General features: G+C 39.3%; 1 protein-coding gene across 4 annotated transcripts in view; it reads left to right on the top strand.

Moving 5' to 3' along the window:
• Nbas (NBAS subunit of NRZ tethering complex) overlaps nt 1–17,807 on the top strand; it is a 305,952-nt gene that overhangs the window by 84,488 nt on the left and 203,657 nt on the right. For all 4 annotated transcript variants that reach the window (XM_087907244.1, XM_087907242.1, XM_087907243.1 and 1 more), the window contains exons 20-21: nt 1,454–1,558; nt 1,902–2,038. In XM_087907244.1, the coding sequence (XP_087763370.1) occupies nt 1,454–1,558; nt 1,902–2,038 (242 nt within the window). The remainder of the gene's footprint in view (nt 1–1,453; nt 1,559–1,901; nt 2,039–17,807) is intronic.

Here is a 17,807-nt window from a genome sequence, read left to right as displayed (position 1 = left end):
GAGTTTGGATAAAGGCCTAGGGCATGATCGAAGATGGCATATCCTTGAGACTGTGTGCTTGCATGGTGTTTTATAGCAGAGGGAGGAAGGGACATTGTTTGGACATTAATGGCAATGACCAGTAGAGGGATGAGGAGGAGTTTATTGAGTGGAAGAAAAAAGGCATACCTATATGATCAGAGAAAGAGTTGAGATGGGGTCTAGAGCGTGGATGGAGTTTGAGACATCAAAGATTCAGAGATGTTTGCTTTGGCCACTGCTGAAGGAAGGAGAGTCATACTGGTGGAGATGCAGGCAGAGCTGCAGTTTCGGTAGGTTGGAAACTGAGTGTCCATCAAGTAGAACCAGTTTTAAAGGATGTTTTCACCTAAGGATGGTGACTGAGGAACACGTTGGCAGTTTAGAAAGATTATAAAAGTTTGTAAACAACTAGGAAAGAAAAGCTATACAAGCAGTGCCCACTTTCAATTTGAACATTTCATTGTAAGTTTGTTAGAATGTTTTTAGCATTCCTTTATAAAAAACTCAAACTGGAAGAATGGTGTAGAGGATAGTGTGATGGACCCAGAGGGCTCCTTCTGTCAGTCTCACAGCCTTTATGTTTTGCTTCCTACATCGGCCTTTTTTCCCACAATCTCCCATAAACCTTATCATTTTTATCCTTGTGTCTATATCTGTAACTAATATGGACTTTGAGAAACAACAATGGCATTGTTACTTATAACAAAATCAACCCCAGTTTTCTTATATCATCTGATATGCAGTTCGTGTTCAGAGTTCTCTGGTGCTGGGCAAATGCTGTAAAAGATACCCTTGGTTCAGCCGGGCTCAGCCTTTAATCCCAGCACTCAGGAGTCAGAGGCAAGCAGATATCGTGAGTTTGAGGCCAGCCTGGTATATAAGAGCTAGTTCCGGGACAGGCTCTCCAAAGCTACAGAGAGACCCTGTCTAAAAAAAAGATACATTTGGCTCATTTCCTATGAATTTGTTTGTGAGCTATTTGCTGTATCTCTAGTGCTTCTTTCTCGCAGTGACCCTAGGGCATGGTGGACTCTTATTTCATTTGTGTTTGCTGAGTGAAAGAAAGCCTCACTTATATTAACACCACTTGCTGTAGCAGTAGTAAAATCATGGCATTCTCATGTAGAGATGGCTGGTACCCACAACAGTAGCCATAGTAACTGTTGCTTATCTGCTGTTTTCAGGTGATTTTTGGTTGTCCTACAGAAACCAATTTAATTTTCACTATTTCATTTACTTATAGATCTGAAGTGTTAATAGCACTTACAAATTAATATAGTCCTTAAAATGGTAAAGTACTTAAGTTAACAGTTAGTAGTTGAAATAAACTAATTTGGGCAATATTTATTTTGGCAGGCAGCGGCATAATGGATTGTAATATTTTCTTGTCACCCATATTTAGAAGCCTATTTATTGTCATTGTTTTCCTCAGGAAATCCTAGGGGCGCCTCATGCATCTGAGCAGAGATATGATGCTGAATTTTTTAAGAAGTTCAGAAGTCAGAATATTGTTCTCTCAGCAAGAACGTATGCTCGGGTAATTACTTTTTGTAAATAGAGTAATTATGGTTATTAACACTAAATCTTCGAGCTATGTAGTTAATGTTATTCATGCATATACTTTTACACTCTGCTTTTCCATTGTAATATTAACAACTGTACAGAAAATGGGGTATGTTTTAAAAATGCTACCATTAGAGTTTTAAAATAAATAATTTTATACTGTTACATTAAGAAAGATGTAAATAAGGAAAAACAAAGGGTGTTTCAAAATAACATCAGAACTGTATGCAAAATTTAGTTTTAAGTTTTGAATATTGCCATAAAAATCAGTCTTTCTAAAGTTCCTAGTAGACACTTGTGCCTTACCTTCCATCCAGGAGAGTAATGTCCAAGCCCTGGAGATCCTGCTGACATACCATGGCTCCGATCTGCTCCCTCATCGCCTTGCCATCCTCTCCAACTTCCCAGAAACCACTTCTCCACATGAATACGCAGTCTTGTTGCCTGAGGCTTGGTATGCTACTCTTTGATCAATTATGATTGTGCGTGTGTGTGTTTCGTGCTAGACACCTTATGTTTCAAAAAATGATCTTTTAAAACTTAGTTAAAATGAACAAAAATGTATTTATCAAATAGAATCCCCTTCACATGGACTTGTTTTCTGCCTAAAAACTGCTTAGGCTGACAATGCCTGCTTGAATTAGTTATCTCTTTCAGAAATTGAACTGAAGTTCTGATAAGATTAGTGACCCTGCAGTGTCTGCATCCTGCGCCGCTCCACAGCCTTGTCTCTCATTGAAATTCTAGAGACAGAAAGGTGAATTTATAATGTGATTAGCTGGACTAATGCTCTTTATTTCACAAGGCTGTTCATAAATGGTCACAGCAGGCATCTAGATTCTCAGCCAGTATAAACATCAAGCCTCACTGTTACCACTCATTCTCTCCTGGAGACCTCAATATCTTTTTATTTACTTTATTTGTACTTTTGTTTTTGAATTAAGAGTCTCACTGAGAAGCTCTCACTGGCTTGGGACTTAACATGCAGAGCAGGACAGCCTCCAGCATGCAGTGACTTCCTGCCTCTGAGACTTCAGAGTGTTGGGGTCCTAGGCCAGCATGACACATCCACACACTAGCTCTTCTTTAAATGACACAGGGCAGCTGTGGAAATTCAGTCCTTCCATTGAAATAAGAGGCTACTGGTGTCCTTAGGAGGCAGGAGGAAGCTCCATGTGAGTGTTTTATCCAGGATCCATTGACCTGAATGGTCTATTCTTGTTTTAACCCACTGAAAATGCAATTCCATCTCTTTATTGAATTCCTCATTTATGTCTTATTCTGAATTGCTTATTTCATTCACCTGCTTATTGTATTCTTTTTGAATTCAGTCAAAAATTCCTTGCTTATTTGAGTTCATTGAGTTGTCTTGCAATCATACTTTTGAATTCTTTGTTTGGGATTTAGTTTAACTCTGGTAATCTGTTAGTATAGTGTTGATCAATTTGCAAGGAGTCCTAGTGCCTGTGTTCTTTCATGTTTCTTTGGGTCTCTGCATTTTGGATTAGATCATTGGTTGGAATTTTTGAAATCAGCTGTTATTTTAGGTGAAGGATGTATGGAGTTAAAGTGGGACTAGTATGTTTGCTGTGTCGGTTCTACGTGTGACATTTTCCTTTTTCTCAGTAGCTAAACCTTGACTCAGTGTTTTCATAATACTGGATATAATCTCCAAAGATTAGGCTCCCCAAACTGCAAAAGCAGCCTTAAGTGATATACTCAATATTAAATGTACTAGTAGCTAATTCAAAATAATTGCCCCTTCAACTCTAGTAATTGTTAGAGAATGAAGAAGCCTAGAGAATCTACTTATACTGATTTATTAGTTAAGGATTGTAGGAATGAAAAGGGAATCAGTTAGGTTGACTAGGAATAATGTTAGAGCAACAGGAAAAGTAGAAGAGAACAAAGTGGATAAAGGGAGAGCAGCAGGAGCAGGTGACACAGGCAGCCCTAACTCCATGCAGAATGGCAGTGGGACGCTGGAAAGAAATGCACTTACAGCAGTTGAATCAACCTCAGCACTGACAGCTGATACAAGGGACCCCGTTCCCATTCTAACCAGATCCCTTGGGAGAGTCAGCCTTAGAAAGGCAAGGTGGTGGGGGATGAAAACAGTACAGAACAAAGTAGTGTACAAATCAGAATTGATTACGTTGTGTCTGTTTCTGAGACTTTGCTGAGTTCATTTTCTGTGTCCGCCTGGCTTTTCCTTCTTGGGCTCCTGGGCTGGTGTTTTCTGATCAGAGCAGAACCTCTAGTGATGTTCGGCTTCTTATGCTGATCTTCATGTTTTGTCTTGCAACCAGAGTGGATCAGGCAGTGGGTACTTCCTTAATCTGGGATTTTATTTGGACAAGTTGAATATATGCTTTTCTTTTTCAGAAAGTGTCCTAATAAAGTTGTAAGCAGCTTCATTTGAAGGGTTTAGAGTACCATTAACAGTGTGCTTGCCAGTTCTGCAGTCTGGCCCTTGCTTGTAGGTAGCATCTGTTTGTCTGTCTCATGAGTCTGGAAGGATGCCTGTTTCTCTCCCTCCTCTCCCAGTCTTCTTTAGGTTGGGTAACTGGAAGGACTCAAGAGAAGTGCTGAAGTCACTGTACCTTACCATGTGCTTTCGTAGCACCCAAGCCCAGAGTTTACCTCCGGAGTACACACTGCACTTGCTGGTCGGGCCAGACTGGCGCTGATTAGCCAGTGTTTTTGTAAAGAATTATTTTTCATTTCAATCATTTATGGGTGTGTGTGTGCATAGGGACAGGAGCACAATTGTCTCTGTTGGCCAGATGTGTCTGATCCCCTGGAGCTGGAATTACAGGCCATTGTGAGCCTCCTGACAGGGTGCTAGAATCTGAACCAAGGTCTTATGGGAGAGCAGTGAGCACTCTAAACTACTGAGCTATCTCTCTAGTCCCACCCCCCCACCTAGTCGGTTTTGATTGATACACTTTTATCATTTCTGTGGCCAGAAAGCAGCCTATTTTTGTTTTATATAGTTATTTTTAAGTCACCAGGTGTACTTGACATTGATGAAATGTGACCAAGTGGTGCAAAGCTTTGAAATCACGTTTCTCTGTCACATGTGATGCATCATTTCATTAGCTACCAATTTTACTCACTTCGGGTTCGCATCCCTACCTACTCCAGATCAGTTTGCAAGTCATTTACGTTTGTATTCCAGGCTGCTTCTCAAGCTCTTGAGCACATCTCTTTGTTAGGATTCTTGTTTACTTAGTAGAGAGACTCATTATGTAAAGAGTTTTTATTTTTCATAATTTTTAGTATGTAGAGCACATTTAAGAAAGAATTTTCTTTATTTCAATCTAGATTTCTTTGTTTTATCACCTTTTTCTGTCCTATAAAATCTTTTCAGAATGATGACGAAAACCTGATTGTAGGGGTCCGAGAAAACACTGAAGAAGACCCCAAATATATTGTAAAAACAAAGAGCGTTTATTTACCAGTATGTGGGGTCAACCAGCTGTACAAAATGGCAACTGCAACAAAGGCACGCAGGTCCTTTTAAGCATAGCTGGAACAGTAGGTCATCTCAAACATAATTAATTAGATAGGCAGCCATTATATTAGTGCATTTTTGATAGACCGAGTTTTTTTTTTTTTTATATCTCTGCACATACTTGGTTAAGTTTTGGAGCGGGGGGGGGGGTGTTGCAGGAACTGCCCTTATTTGGTCATTGTCTTGAGATGCTGTGGGGCTGACTCAGGCCTTGTACTTCCTCTCTCTCTCTGTTGTCAGGGTTGTTGTTGATTAATAGCTCTTTGTTTAAGAAACTGAAACTTAGACCCAGCTTGGGAAGTGGAGGAAATGTAGATGTCTCGCTGGTGAAAGGTAGTTGGGATGACTTGGTTGTGTGTGGAAGGTATGCAGCTAAGGGTGAGGGTGCTGGCTCTCAGCTGCCTAGGACTTAGTATCTAGGTTTAGTTTATTACTGGTACTTCAACAAAGTGCAAAATGTAAAGTGTGTGTTTTTAAAATAGAAATTAGCTGGGTGGTGGTGGCGGCACAAACTTTTAATCCCAGCACTTGGGAGGCAGAGGCAGGTGGATCTCTGTGAATTCTAGGGCAGCCGAGTTTACAAGAGCTAGTTCAAGGACAGCTAGGACACAGAGAAACCCTGTCTCGAAAAACCAACCAACCAAACAAACAAAAAAAAAAATAAAAAGGAAACGAAAAGGAAAATGAGGTGATTATAGCAATTAGGTCTTCCTGTTGTGAGAATAAATGAAAGAATGACTCTGATATCTTCGTTAGCATTTTTATTGTTGTAGTAAAGCACTAATAAAAGAAGTTTGGTGAGAAAAGGGTTTATTTCATTTTAAAGTTTATATTCCATCATCCAGGGAAGCCATAGCAGGAACCTGGAGGCAAGACCTGAGACAAAAGGCATGAGGGGCTCTGCTGTCTAGCTTTTCATGTGACTGCTCAGCCTGCCTTCTTATACAGTTAAGGACCGCTTGTCCACTGATGGTGGTGCCCTGTGCGCTGAGCCCTTCTACGTCAGTTCCCAACAAAGATGTCCACAGGCTTACCTACAGAGCAAGCTGATGGCATGTTTTCTCAGTTGAGGTTCCTTCTTCTCAGCTGACTCTAGCCATCACACTGACAAAACTAACCAACGCACATGCAGGCAGAAGCCACCAGCAGTGTCCGGAGTGCGTGCTGTTGGCAGTTATCAACAGAGCTTCCTACTAAGGTTAGCCCTAGACTCTGTGTATCCTTACTGGCTTAGACGTCTTCTTGGAGTAAGTGTATATTTTCAGAAACATCAGAAGGAAAATGGAGAATTCCTGTGTTCTGTTAGTCTGAAGTCCCATCTGATTTATACATATAAAGCACATTTTTCAAAATAAGAAATCGAGTTATCATTTCTGCCATATGGTGACACATGCATTACTAAAAATCTCTGTGCATATCATTCAAAGAAACTGTAGAAACTGCTATGCATGTTAGAGAAATGAGGTTGGTGGCATTTGTCACACTGACGGAAAGTAAGCAGCTGATAAAACTTTGTATGGTTTGATAACATATGGCCTGGTAATCACACATAAGACTAAAGCATAGTGCTGATGAGAACTGAGAACAAGCTTCCATTCAGAAGCCAGCATCGGGATGCTGCTGGTTCTGAGTTCTAGGGATGTGGAAGAAGGAAGTCACAGAAACCTGATGGGAACTTGAAATCCCAGGTGTGTTTGACATGGCATCCGATGTACTTACTGAAAGAGGAAGCTGGTTGCCATTGAAGAATATGCATGTACGTGGGGACTGGTGCTGTTTTTGTTCATCTAGCTGGCATATGCTTAAAACATTGTGTGGTTCTTTTGATGGAAGGTATCATAGAAAGTGCAGTTTGCTAGTATGGACTTTGCAGATGATACCATTTTGTCTCACTGTCAAAAGGCTGGACATGCCAGAAGCATCCCACGGAGAAAATTGTGCATTGGCAAAATGAAATAGGCCATCTCTAACTTGTTTGCTAGTGCATCAGTTTATTGGGAATATTTATCTTTGCAACCATTATAGCCAACTTGTTATACAGTACAATGAAGTAGCTACAGGTTCATTTATCTAGTGTTTCACTAATATCCCTTTTCTGTTTGAAGAACCTGTCTCATATTACTGCATTTGCATATAGACTTGATTTGCTTGAATTTTAAAAAAATTTATTTATTTTTAACTTTTTTTGTGTGTGCAAGTGTTTTGCTGGCATGTATATATACATACCACCTGCATGCCTTGTGCCCATGGAGGCCAGAAGAAGGCATTGTACCCCTAGAATTGGATGGTTGTGAGCTGCCAAGATGGTACTGGGAACCGAACACAGGTCTGCTGCAAGAGCAGCAGGTTCTCTTAACCACTGAGTCACCGTCTCTCCAGGTCCCTTCCTGTACCAGTAATACAGGAAAGTGAGCACTACACTTCAGTATCTGTCAGCTGCGAAATCCTTTGACAGAGTTGCCAGTTAATAAAAATATTCATTATGATATACTCCTGAATAATCACAAGAAAAGACTGGATATTTATTTTGTGCTATTATTGCAAAGTATTTATCGTGTAAGTGTTGCAATTTTATTAATGGGTTCGAATGTCAGCAGCATGTTCTTAGGACTCAGGAAACTGACTATGGCAGCTCTGCAGTGTGCGTGTCTCTAACTGTGGACATTTAATGACATCACTTGCAGTTGAAGATTTGACTCTGAAAAGTGTCCTGCCCTATGCAGAAGGACTGCGAAAGGTCATTGAATTGCAGACATCCTCATTTTCCCCCCTGGCTTTGTGATATTAATGTTCTAGTTCCATGTTTCTGATTACTATGTTAGTTTAGTTCCCCAATGACTTATATGCCATATTATTAAGTCTAAATGTAAAAATAACTAAATGAGCAATTTGATTATGTCAAATTGATTTACCTCATATTTTATATCGTTAATGTAATTTTTGGTGGGGAGAATTGAGTCAAAGATGATATGAATTAACTATGTAGCTCAGGCTAGCCTCAGCTCACAGTGTTCCTTCTGTCTTAGCCCCCTGAGTGTTAGGATTCTAGGCGTGTGCCGCCATCTCTGACTCCAAATCATCTCCACACCCTATGTCACTGAGTCATTAGTAGTACCCTGAATTTCTCTGAAAGGCGACAACTGGAATATTTTCAATGATGTCAGTGTCATCTCTGGGCAGTTTCTGTTCAGAAGGTGTAGCAGTATTGTTCTCATCTTCCTTGAGAATCAACAGGGGAACTTTCCACAGATGGTTCCTGTAGATTTAATTTTAAAGTTTTATAAACATTCTGGAAGGTCATTTGCTATAAAGAACATATTAATGGTATCTTGTAAAGCAGATATTTCTTTTCTCTCTCTCTCTCTCTCTCTCTCTCTCTCTTTCTTTCTTTCTTTCTTTCTTTCTTTCTTTCTAGTTTTAATCTTTTTTCATTGAAATTTATAACTAGACATGAGTATATGTGAACTGATTTAAAATTAAGATCTTTTAAAATGATTTTATTTCCTTTCAAAAGACAGCTTATAGGAGACATGAGTCACACAAGTGTTTGTTTTATTTTAGTAGAAATTTTAGCTAGTGTTTTTGTTTTATGTATAGGTATTATATTAACTTCAATAGGTAGATACAAATATGAGTGCAATATGTTCTCTTTCACCACATAAATTATAATCTAGTAGGGAAGACTGGAGAGATATGTGTAGAGATAGGTATCTGGTCAACTGTATAAAATGAGAGGATGGAGTGAAGCAACTTGCTCAGTGGGTAAAAGGCCTTTGTTACTAAGCCTTATGGCCAACATGGTGGAATGAGAGAACCGACTCCTGCGTGTTGTCCTTTGAGCCTCACACTTGAGCCATGGCAGGTGTCTGCCCCAATACATACACCTACGTACATAAATAATGCAGTTTAATAAAAGTTTCAATGATTGTTTCACATTAGGAATGCAGATATGTTTAGAGATAGGAGAGACTGCATTCCATTGAAAGCAGGACCAGGAAAAGCCTTCTTGGAGAAGATAATGTTTGGATCTAAGTATTGAAAATCGAGTGTGTGACTCTGGAAAGTCTGAGTAGAAAAGGGATAGTTGGAAAAATATTTAATCAGAGACTATTCATATATTCAACAATATTATATTATTTCTTCACAAGGTGCTAATGATGTCCCCAATTAGCTTCTTAGTTGGAAATGAATCAGCAGCCAGGCAGGTGTATTGGCTCATGTTTCTAATTGCTCTTGGCAATTACAGCTCTTGGCAGCCCGAGGAATAGAAAACACGTGCCATGAGTTTGAGGCTAGCCTGGGTTATAACGAAGGAAAAACTGTATTTTTTTTTCAACAAAGAAATACGAGATCTTTGTTTACTTATGTTTTATGTAGCCTAGTGTTTTTACTAATAAAGTTTTTGTCTTGAAATTTTCAAAAGTAGTCTTCTTCACTATATTTTCATTGTTGTAACAAAATATTGCAAGAAATACTGTTTCTTTTAAAAATGTAAAGTTGATCAGTTATTTACTAATTTAGTTCCCATTTGCATAGATTGTCCCTGAATTATTGTGAGCCCGTGTATTGGGTTTGTCTTAATGTCTTAGAGACCATTGAGGCAGCTGTAACGAGAGAGGAGAACTCTTAAATGGACTGCACTGGCTGTTTCTGAATCCAAGAACTCGTGGCTGTCTAAGAGCACACCTGGTTCCCTTCACTGCCTGCTTGCGGGTCTGGCTGGAGGGATAGTTGCCTTGCACATCTTTTGTTATGGTGGATACTTGAGGTGTAGGTTGGATTCTTCCTTGTCTTCTTATTATTTAAAGGGACAAATGGGTTTAGGCAATTTCTCTGATTAAGAAGATAGAAACTAATACTTCAAAGTAAAAATTGCAGCATTGGCGTTATGTCAGTGTTGTTGATGTTAGTTGTCTGGGATGCTGGTGGTTACTTAAAAACTTAAGAGCGTAATAACTAATTTATTTTTCTTATTGAAACATTTCAAGATTGAAGTTAGAATATTTGTTTGCAGTTTATAGTCTCATTTTGCACATAAAATTTTCATGGCCTACTCCAAAAATAAGCAGAAAAGGGATTACCATCAAACCTTTCAGGGACGGTCATGAAGCATGCTTCGAAATTGGAATTGACAATTAATTTTTGTTATGTTACTGTTCTACAATGGATGGAACTTTGGCAAAGAGTCTTAATGTGACTTAGTATGACGCTTCTGTTTTTGCTTGAAACTGAGGTTGTATGACAGGGTACCCCAGACACATCTTGCTTGTTGGTTTTCAAGATGATGTCTTAGCCTAAAAATGGAGTTAATAGACCAAGTGTTATTGATTGCAAGAAAATTAGACTTTTCATGGGGATAAAAGTTTCCTCTTTGTATTCATTTTCTTATAAACTTGAGTGACCTTACCAATGGTTTTAGAACCTATAAACTTTAAACAGAGTATATCTTATTCTCAGTGTCTGAATAGCCTCAGGGAAGTAGTTCCTATAATTCTCTTTATCACACAATGTCTTCTCTAGTCAAGATTTCATTGATATGTATATATTTGTCAGTAGCAGCAGTTTGTCTTTATCCTACTATATTATTTAATTAACATATAAATGACCCAGGGATACACATTCTCCAACTTTCTGATACAAACAAGTCTGCTTAAATATTGTGTTTGTAATAAGAAAAATGCTGTCAGCAATCAGTCATATTTGGTAGTAAAACATTCATTAAGATGTCTTGATTCGAACTGGAGAGATGGCTCAGAGGTTATGAGCACTGTCTTCTCTTCCAGAGGTCCTGAGTTCAATTCCCAGCAACCACATGGTTGTTCATATCCATCTATAATAAGATATGATGCCCTCTTCTGACCTGCAGGGATAATGCAGACAGTAATAAAAAAGGAAAAAGAGTCTTGCTTCAGTGTGTACCCATTTTATTTAATGTTGCAATTTTGGATGCTGTTCACAAAAACTGGAAGAAGCTTACTACATATTGCTGGGTTCATGACCTGGTGCTGATGTGGGGAGATGGTGCTGTGTTTTACTGAAAATGCAGAGCTTTCTAGGTGAGAGTTTAGAAGTTTGGACTTGTTCTTGGGACTGAGCTGGCTAGCTGGGTTACCCCAGTTCCAAATACTTTTATGGTGTTCAAGGGATGATGATGGTGCTCACAGTGAGGCTGAGATCACAGTGGGGCTGAGGTCACAGAGAGGCTGAGGTCACAGTGAGGCTGAGGTCACAGAGAGGCTGAGGTCACAATGAGGCTGAAGTCACAGTGAGACTGGGATCACAGAAAGACTGAGGTCACAGTGAGGCTGAGGTCACAGTGAGGCTGTGTGAGGCTGAGGTCACAGAGAGGCTGAGGTCACAGTGTAAAGCTGAGGTCACAGAGAGGCTGAGGTCACAGTGAGGCTGAGGTCACAGTGAGGCCGAAGTCACAGTGAGGCTGAGGTCACAATGTGAGGCTGGGGGTCACAGTGTAAAGCTGAGATCACAGAGAGGCTGAGGTCACAGAGAGGCTGAGATCACAGAGAAGCTGAGATCACAGTGAGGCTGTGGTCACAGAGAGGCTGAGGTCACAGTGAGGCTGAGGTCACAGTGAGGCTGTGTGAGGCTGAGGTCACAGTGAGGCTGAGGTCACAGAGAGGCTGAGGTCACAGTGAGGCTGAAGTCACAGAGAGGCTGAGGTCACAGAGGCAGAAGTCACAGTGTTATTGAAGAGATCACACTGAGATAGTTGGCATTTTCTAGAAATGATTCTGATGTAGATGCAGTCACTTAGGAGAGGTGAGGGTGTGTAGTAAAAACTCATGAATGAGATGGGTGTGGACTTTTCAGGACAAGTTGTACTTTAGTATCTTAAGAGTTGCCTTATATATTTTGGACCTTTATTTTTTACTTTTGGGTGTTGCTGAGAATTGAACTTAGAGAGTGTCATGCATGTCTGGGAATACTACAGGGCTGGATCACCATCCTGAATTTGGTGCCTTTCAAATTTCATCACTAGCGTGCTTACTATTTATTTGAGATGTGTATGTACATGAGGGTGCTTACCCTTGAACAGGTATGGAGACAGAGTTCATCTATGGTGTTCTTTTCTGCTTTTCCTGATAATTTTTTGAGATCTGGTCCATCAGTGAACTTGGAACTTGCTGTTTCAGTGGCACTAGCTGGCCAGTGCGTTTTCAGGATCTTCCTGTCTATTCCCGCTCTCTCCCTAGTGCTGTGGTCACAGGGCATGAGCCATCTATCCAATTTTTCACATGGGGGCTGAGGATCTCAGGTTCTCATGCATGCTCAGCCTGATCTTTACCCTTTTGTCAGCCCTAGGAATTTACATGGATGTACTGGAGTCCCTAGGTTAGTATCTGATGTGTAGTGGGAAGAAATATAGACTAAAAAGACAAAGCCAGTAATCACGACTCAAATGAGTCCTTTCTGTAGTAGATTTCAAGGGAGTAAAGATGTGTTTTGACAGTGAACTCTTTTTGATCTTGTGAGATTCTCGGGCAGGTACAGGTTCACAACTGACAAATGAGTAAGGTTAAAACTACAGGATACATACACAGGCATTGCCTTTATTTTAATATTCCTAGCAACTGTAGATATTTGTATAAAAAGGAATATTATCTCTACATAGGACATCTTTTTGGAATATGTGTAAAATTCTCAACTCTCATCTCCAAGAAATTTCACCTAAACTCTGGGTTGAGGCCTCTTTTCTCTTCCAAAGTCCTCTTAACTTTCCTGTCCTTATCCTGTATCACAGTATTTCTACCCTCTCTCCTTCCCTCCCACCTTCCCCTCTTCTCCCCACTTCTTTTGTCATTGGAGGATCCTTCAAACATTGGAGTAGTCGTATACATCTTAGGTAACGAACTCCTATGAGCAGTTTTGTATTTTATTGTATCCTTGTTTGAAAGCTGAGTATTCAAATGAAATAGCTCACATGCAGAGGTTTTGAAGGTAACAATGAAGAAATTACTCTTCCTATGGTATGTGGTGTTCTTTAGGCATTATATTATTTGTGCTGAATTTTGGTTATATGATGAATAGGATATAGAAACATTATTACCTGCCCCATACTATTTCAAATCCGTGAGCACTTTAAACACATATAGGGTCCCAGTTAGTGATGCCCACCTGTGCACTTGCTGAGTCTTTTGGAATGTTTCAGGTTTGCAACTGATAATTCAGGTGTCATCTATTTATATCTTTATTCTGGCAGTGGTTTCCTTGGTGTAGTTAATAGGCCAAATAAGATTGGTCAGGGTCTGGTTGGTATTAAGTAATGTGGAGTAAAGACTTCATTATTTTCTCCAACAGTTTTGTATTAACCTAGGCCATAGAGGTTAGGAAGCAAGGTTTATTGGGTTTTTCTATTTGATTCTTTTTTATTTGGTAGCAGGGGCTTTTTGATGAGACTAGTCCTCATCATGAGTCCTTACATTTTAGCTCTCCAACACCAGCACCTTTAATAGGTATTCTCCCTCCCCTAATGACTTTTTGACAGCCTTGAATATAGTTGACTAGTTTACATGAAAATTCTTCAGCAATTTTGAGTTGGTCTCCTATTTCTTTTTGATGCATGTGACATGTAATGATGTTAGCTTGATTGGACTGAGTCACTCCAGGAGACTAGTAAAGCCCTGCTAGCTGTGTAGAAGGGCTTTCCTGGAATGACTGTATCCTGTGGGAGCTGAGCTGAAATGGTTTGTTGTAGGAGGCCACTTGTTTGTTCCCAGCTGCTGAGCCCTGAAATAACCACACAGACACTATATTATTTGCAATACTGTTTAGCCAATAGCTTAAGCGTATTTCTGGCTAATTCATATCTTCAATTAATCCATCTTCATTAATCTGTGTATTGTCATGTGGCTGTGGCTTGCCGGATAAAGTTCCATTTGGCTTCTGTCTCCAGTGGGGGCTACATAGCTTCTCCCTGACTCTGCCTTCCTTCTCCCAGCATTCAGTTTAGTTTTCCCTGCCTATCTCTACTCTGCCCTATCAGGCCAAGCCAGTTTCTTTATTCTTTAACCAATAAAAACAGTACATAGACAGAAGGACCTCCCACATCAATGGTTGAATGTGTTAATGGTTGCAATCTGAATAGACTTTTGGGACTCAGTAGAGCTGTAGGTGGTACCTTGTTGGAGGAAGGTGTTTTGGTCTTGGCCCATCGTGTTATTCCTCTCTTGGCTTTTGTAAATTGGCAGTCCTGCTTCCATCCTGCCCTCTTCATCTGAGGCTGTGCCTCATCTCAGGCCCAAAGTGTTTGGAGTCAGTGTGAAACCGCTGAAACCACAGACCCAAATAAACCTTGTTGTCTTGGATATTTGTGATCATATCAAGAAGTCTAATAAAATGCAATATTACAAATATGAGTGTTGCAAAATAAATAAAGAACATGTTTATATCTTTCTTATTTCTGTAATGCTAACTTATTGTAAGGCTTATTCCATGAATGATTTATTTTTGAGACATTTCAGCATTTTCCAGTTTGGCCTATTTTTGACAAAGTTAAAAAAGATTGCACCAGCTGGGCAGTGGTGACACACATCTTTAATCCCAGCACTTGGGAGCCAGAGGCAGCAGATCTCTGTGAGTTCAAGGCCAGACTGGTCTACAAGAGCTAGTTCTAGGACAGGCTCCAAAGCTACAGAGAATTCCTGTCTCGAAAAAGCAAACCAAACCAAACAAAACCAAACAAAAATTTTCAAAGCATTGCACCTAGGTTTGTGGATGCTGTCTTTTCATTTTTTCCTTGTAACTTCCCTTATGGCAAACCAAATTATTTCACTCTGGTCTCAGTACTCGTGAGCCAGCTTTTCATTATGCTGTAGGTAGTAATGGTAGAAGATACCAATTTCATTCTAGTGATGTCTTTACCAATTTCTTGTTGACATTAATCATCTTATATAGAACAGTCTTAATTACATAACTGACTTTTCTGGAAAGTTCTGTAGTGGGAATCTAATTGGACTTTGTGTAATGGTTCTTTCAAACTAGTACTGTGAGATATTCAATAATTTCCTTCTCATTTTTATACTTGCATTTGGCAGGAAGACCAGTATTTTGGGTAATTATTAGTATAGTATAATTAGTATAGCTTACCATTCAATACATCTTGCAATGTTAACTAAAATTATATTTATCTTATATTTACTACTTAGGAATAACTTTATTGCTGTTGTTAGAAATAATATAATGGTTAGTACTAAACATTTACTATGTGCTGGGTGCCATTTGAGAATGTTTGTACTAGTTTAATCTTATATGTCTGAACTCAGAATGATGCCTTTGGGTAGGTCTTTTTTGGTCTTGGTGCTGTAAATGGTAAAGGCTTTGTGATGGGCTTCCCATTAAGTCCATGATCACCTTGGCGTGTTTAGTGATGATAACCCAGTGCAGTTATATGTGTAGTCCAAATTATCCTTATTTTAGAGACTTTGTCAGAACATTCTCTTCTTTGTTAAAAGATAAAAATAAATAGAAGTCTATATCTTAAAAGCAATGCATACAAGGTGGCAATTAGTAGCAATAAGTTGTCTACCCAGCCTTTGGGTCTAAGGCATAGAACATGTACAAAGAATTTTTGGAAGTCTGCTCTTCGTACAGTTTGCTTGAAATAAAACATTTATATTTAGTGGAAGAACTATTTGGTGAGAGGATTGTTGACTATAATAGGACTTATTATATTCATTCCTTTCCTGCTGACAGATAAATGCTACCTTCAAATGAAACCAGCACAGTTAATTATTCAGAAAAATATATGAACAGGGCTCAAATTTAAAGAATCCTAAAGTCAAACAAAAGCAGCCACTGCTTTGTAAAGAGAAAACTTTAATCTACTATGTTTTTTTTTTTAAACTGGGGATGTTGCATTTAAATTCTGAATTCAAGTGGAGTGTGTAGAAGAAGAGAAAGATGAACAAAGAAGGCATTTGTATTTGCAGCTTTGTGTTCCCAGAGCTTGGTTTAAAGGCTTCCTGTTTAGCTGAGATTTCTACAGTTCTGGGTAGCAATAATAGGATTTCTAGTGTTTTCTGAACTGTAATTTCACATTGGCGATGGACTTACATGATTAGTATTTTAAAAGTAAACACAATTAATGAAAAGGTTTTCCTCTAAATTTCCTTAAACATTCTGACATTCTGTTTATCTTGTGAATGATTAAGTTGTTTTGAATTGTGAAGAATAGTTAGTGTGTTGCTTTGCTTATGAATGTGATGGAAGATTGACTAGAAACCCTGTGCAGAGGGAGGTTTATTCTGGCTTATGAGTGGGATGCATTCCATTATGGTGGGAAGGGGTGAATGTGTAGTAGCTGGCCTTACACAATGGCGTTCAGGAAGAAGAAGGGGAGGAGTTGGGAGACAGAGATTCAGACAGGAAAAGACAAATCAGTCAACCACTTTTTTCCAGCAGGCCCTACCTCCTAAAGAGTTCCACATTTTCCCCAAACAGTTGTCATCACCTGGGGACCAAGTGTACCAATGCATGAGTCTATGGGGGAGTTTTACATCTGAACTGTGGCAGTGAGTATTAGAGATGACTCTGTTGTCCTCCCCTCCCCATGTGACATGCCCATCTGTTTTTACAGTTAAATACAAATGCTCTAAACACTTGTGTTCCTAAGCATCCTGAAGCAGACGTATAGCTTTGCCTTCCATCGGTGTAATAGTAAGATTAGGAGGCCATTCCTTATCTCATTCTGGTTTGTACTGTGTAGGCATAACTGTTATTGTGAATAGAGTATTTGCTTCTGTTGCCATATTATAGTTCTCACTTTTTATATTATTCATGAGAACCTTTTTCAAATTCTTTGTTATTCTGTTAATTACTTAACTCAGCAAACACATATTTTTTAGAGTCTGCTAAATGCCAGACGCTGTTTTAGTTGCTAAGGATGTAGCAGTAGATAAAACAAATAAAAACCCTGTGTTAGTTACTTTTTTGAATTGCTGTGATAAAACACTTGGATCAAAGCAACCTAAGGGGGAAATGGCTTATTTTGCTCTTGATTCTTAGGTACAACCCATCATGGCTGAGGAGTTGGGGCGGCTGGAGCTTGAAGTGACTGGCCATGTTGAATCCACAATCAGAAGCAGAATGTGATTAATGGACGCTTATTTCAGTTTATTTCCTCTTTCTTAAGACTTAGTGTCCCATCCCAGGGATTGGTGCCACCTGCAGTAGGTGGATCTTTCACCTCAATTAATCAAATAAAGATAATCCCAATCATCCCGAGAAGCCTGTTCCCCGTTACTCCAGTTGACAAGTGAGACCAATCCTCAAGTCTGTCCTGAGGTGTCTTGATTTTGTTTTGGGAAAAGACCCTTTCTACTCTTACATGCTATTATTTGAGGTCACATTAAGAATGTACTATTCTCTTTGAGCCTGTACTGAACTATGATCTTCTAAAAGGGACTATAAAATAATTTGTAGTAACAGCTGCAAGAAAACCAAACAATAAAAAGAAGTTTTGCTTGTTTTTCTTTGGCCCATTTCCTTTTTTTGAGACAGAGTCTCGCTGTGTAGCCTGAGATGACCAGGAATGTATCATGTGTTCACTGTTAGTTTTGACATATCCCATGCTTGGCTTTTGTTGTTTTTCATTGTTTAAGCATTGATGATCAGATCTGAAAGTAAGTCATGTTTGGTAAAAATTCTTTTCTAAGACTAGTAATTCACTGATTCTATCACTGAAAGGTGA

Source organism: Myodes glareolus, chromosome 6 (assembly GCF_982192425.1).
Source record: "Myodes glareolus chromosome 6, mMyoGla1.1, whole genome shotgun sequence".
Lineage (NCBI taxonomy): Eukaryota > Metazoa > Chordata > Mammalia > Rodentia > Cricetidae > Myodes > Myodes glareolus.
Note: the sequence above shows the minus strand (reverse complement) of the source record. Positions and strands in the feature narration are given on the sequence as shown.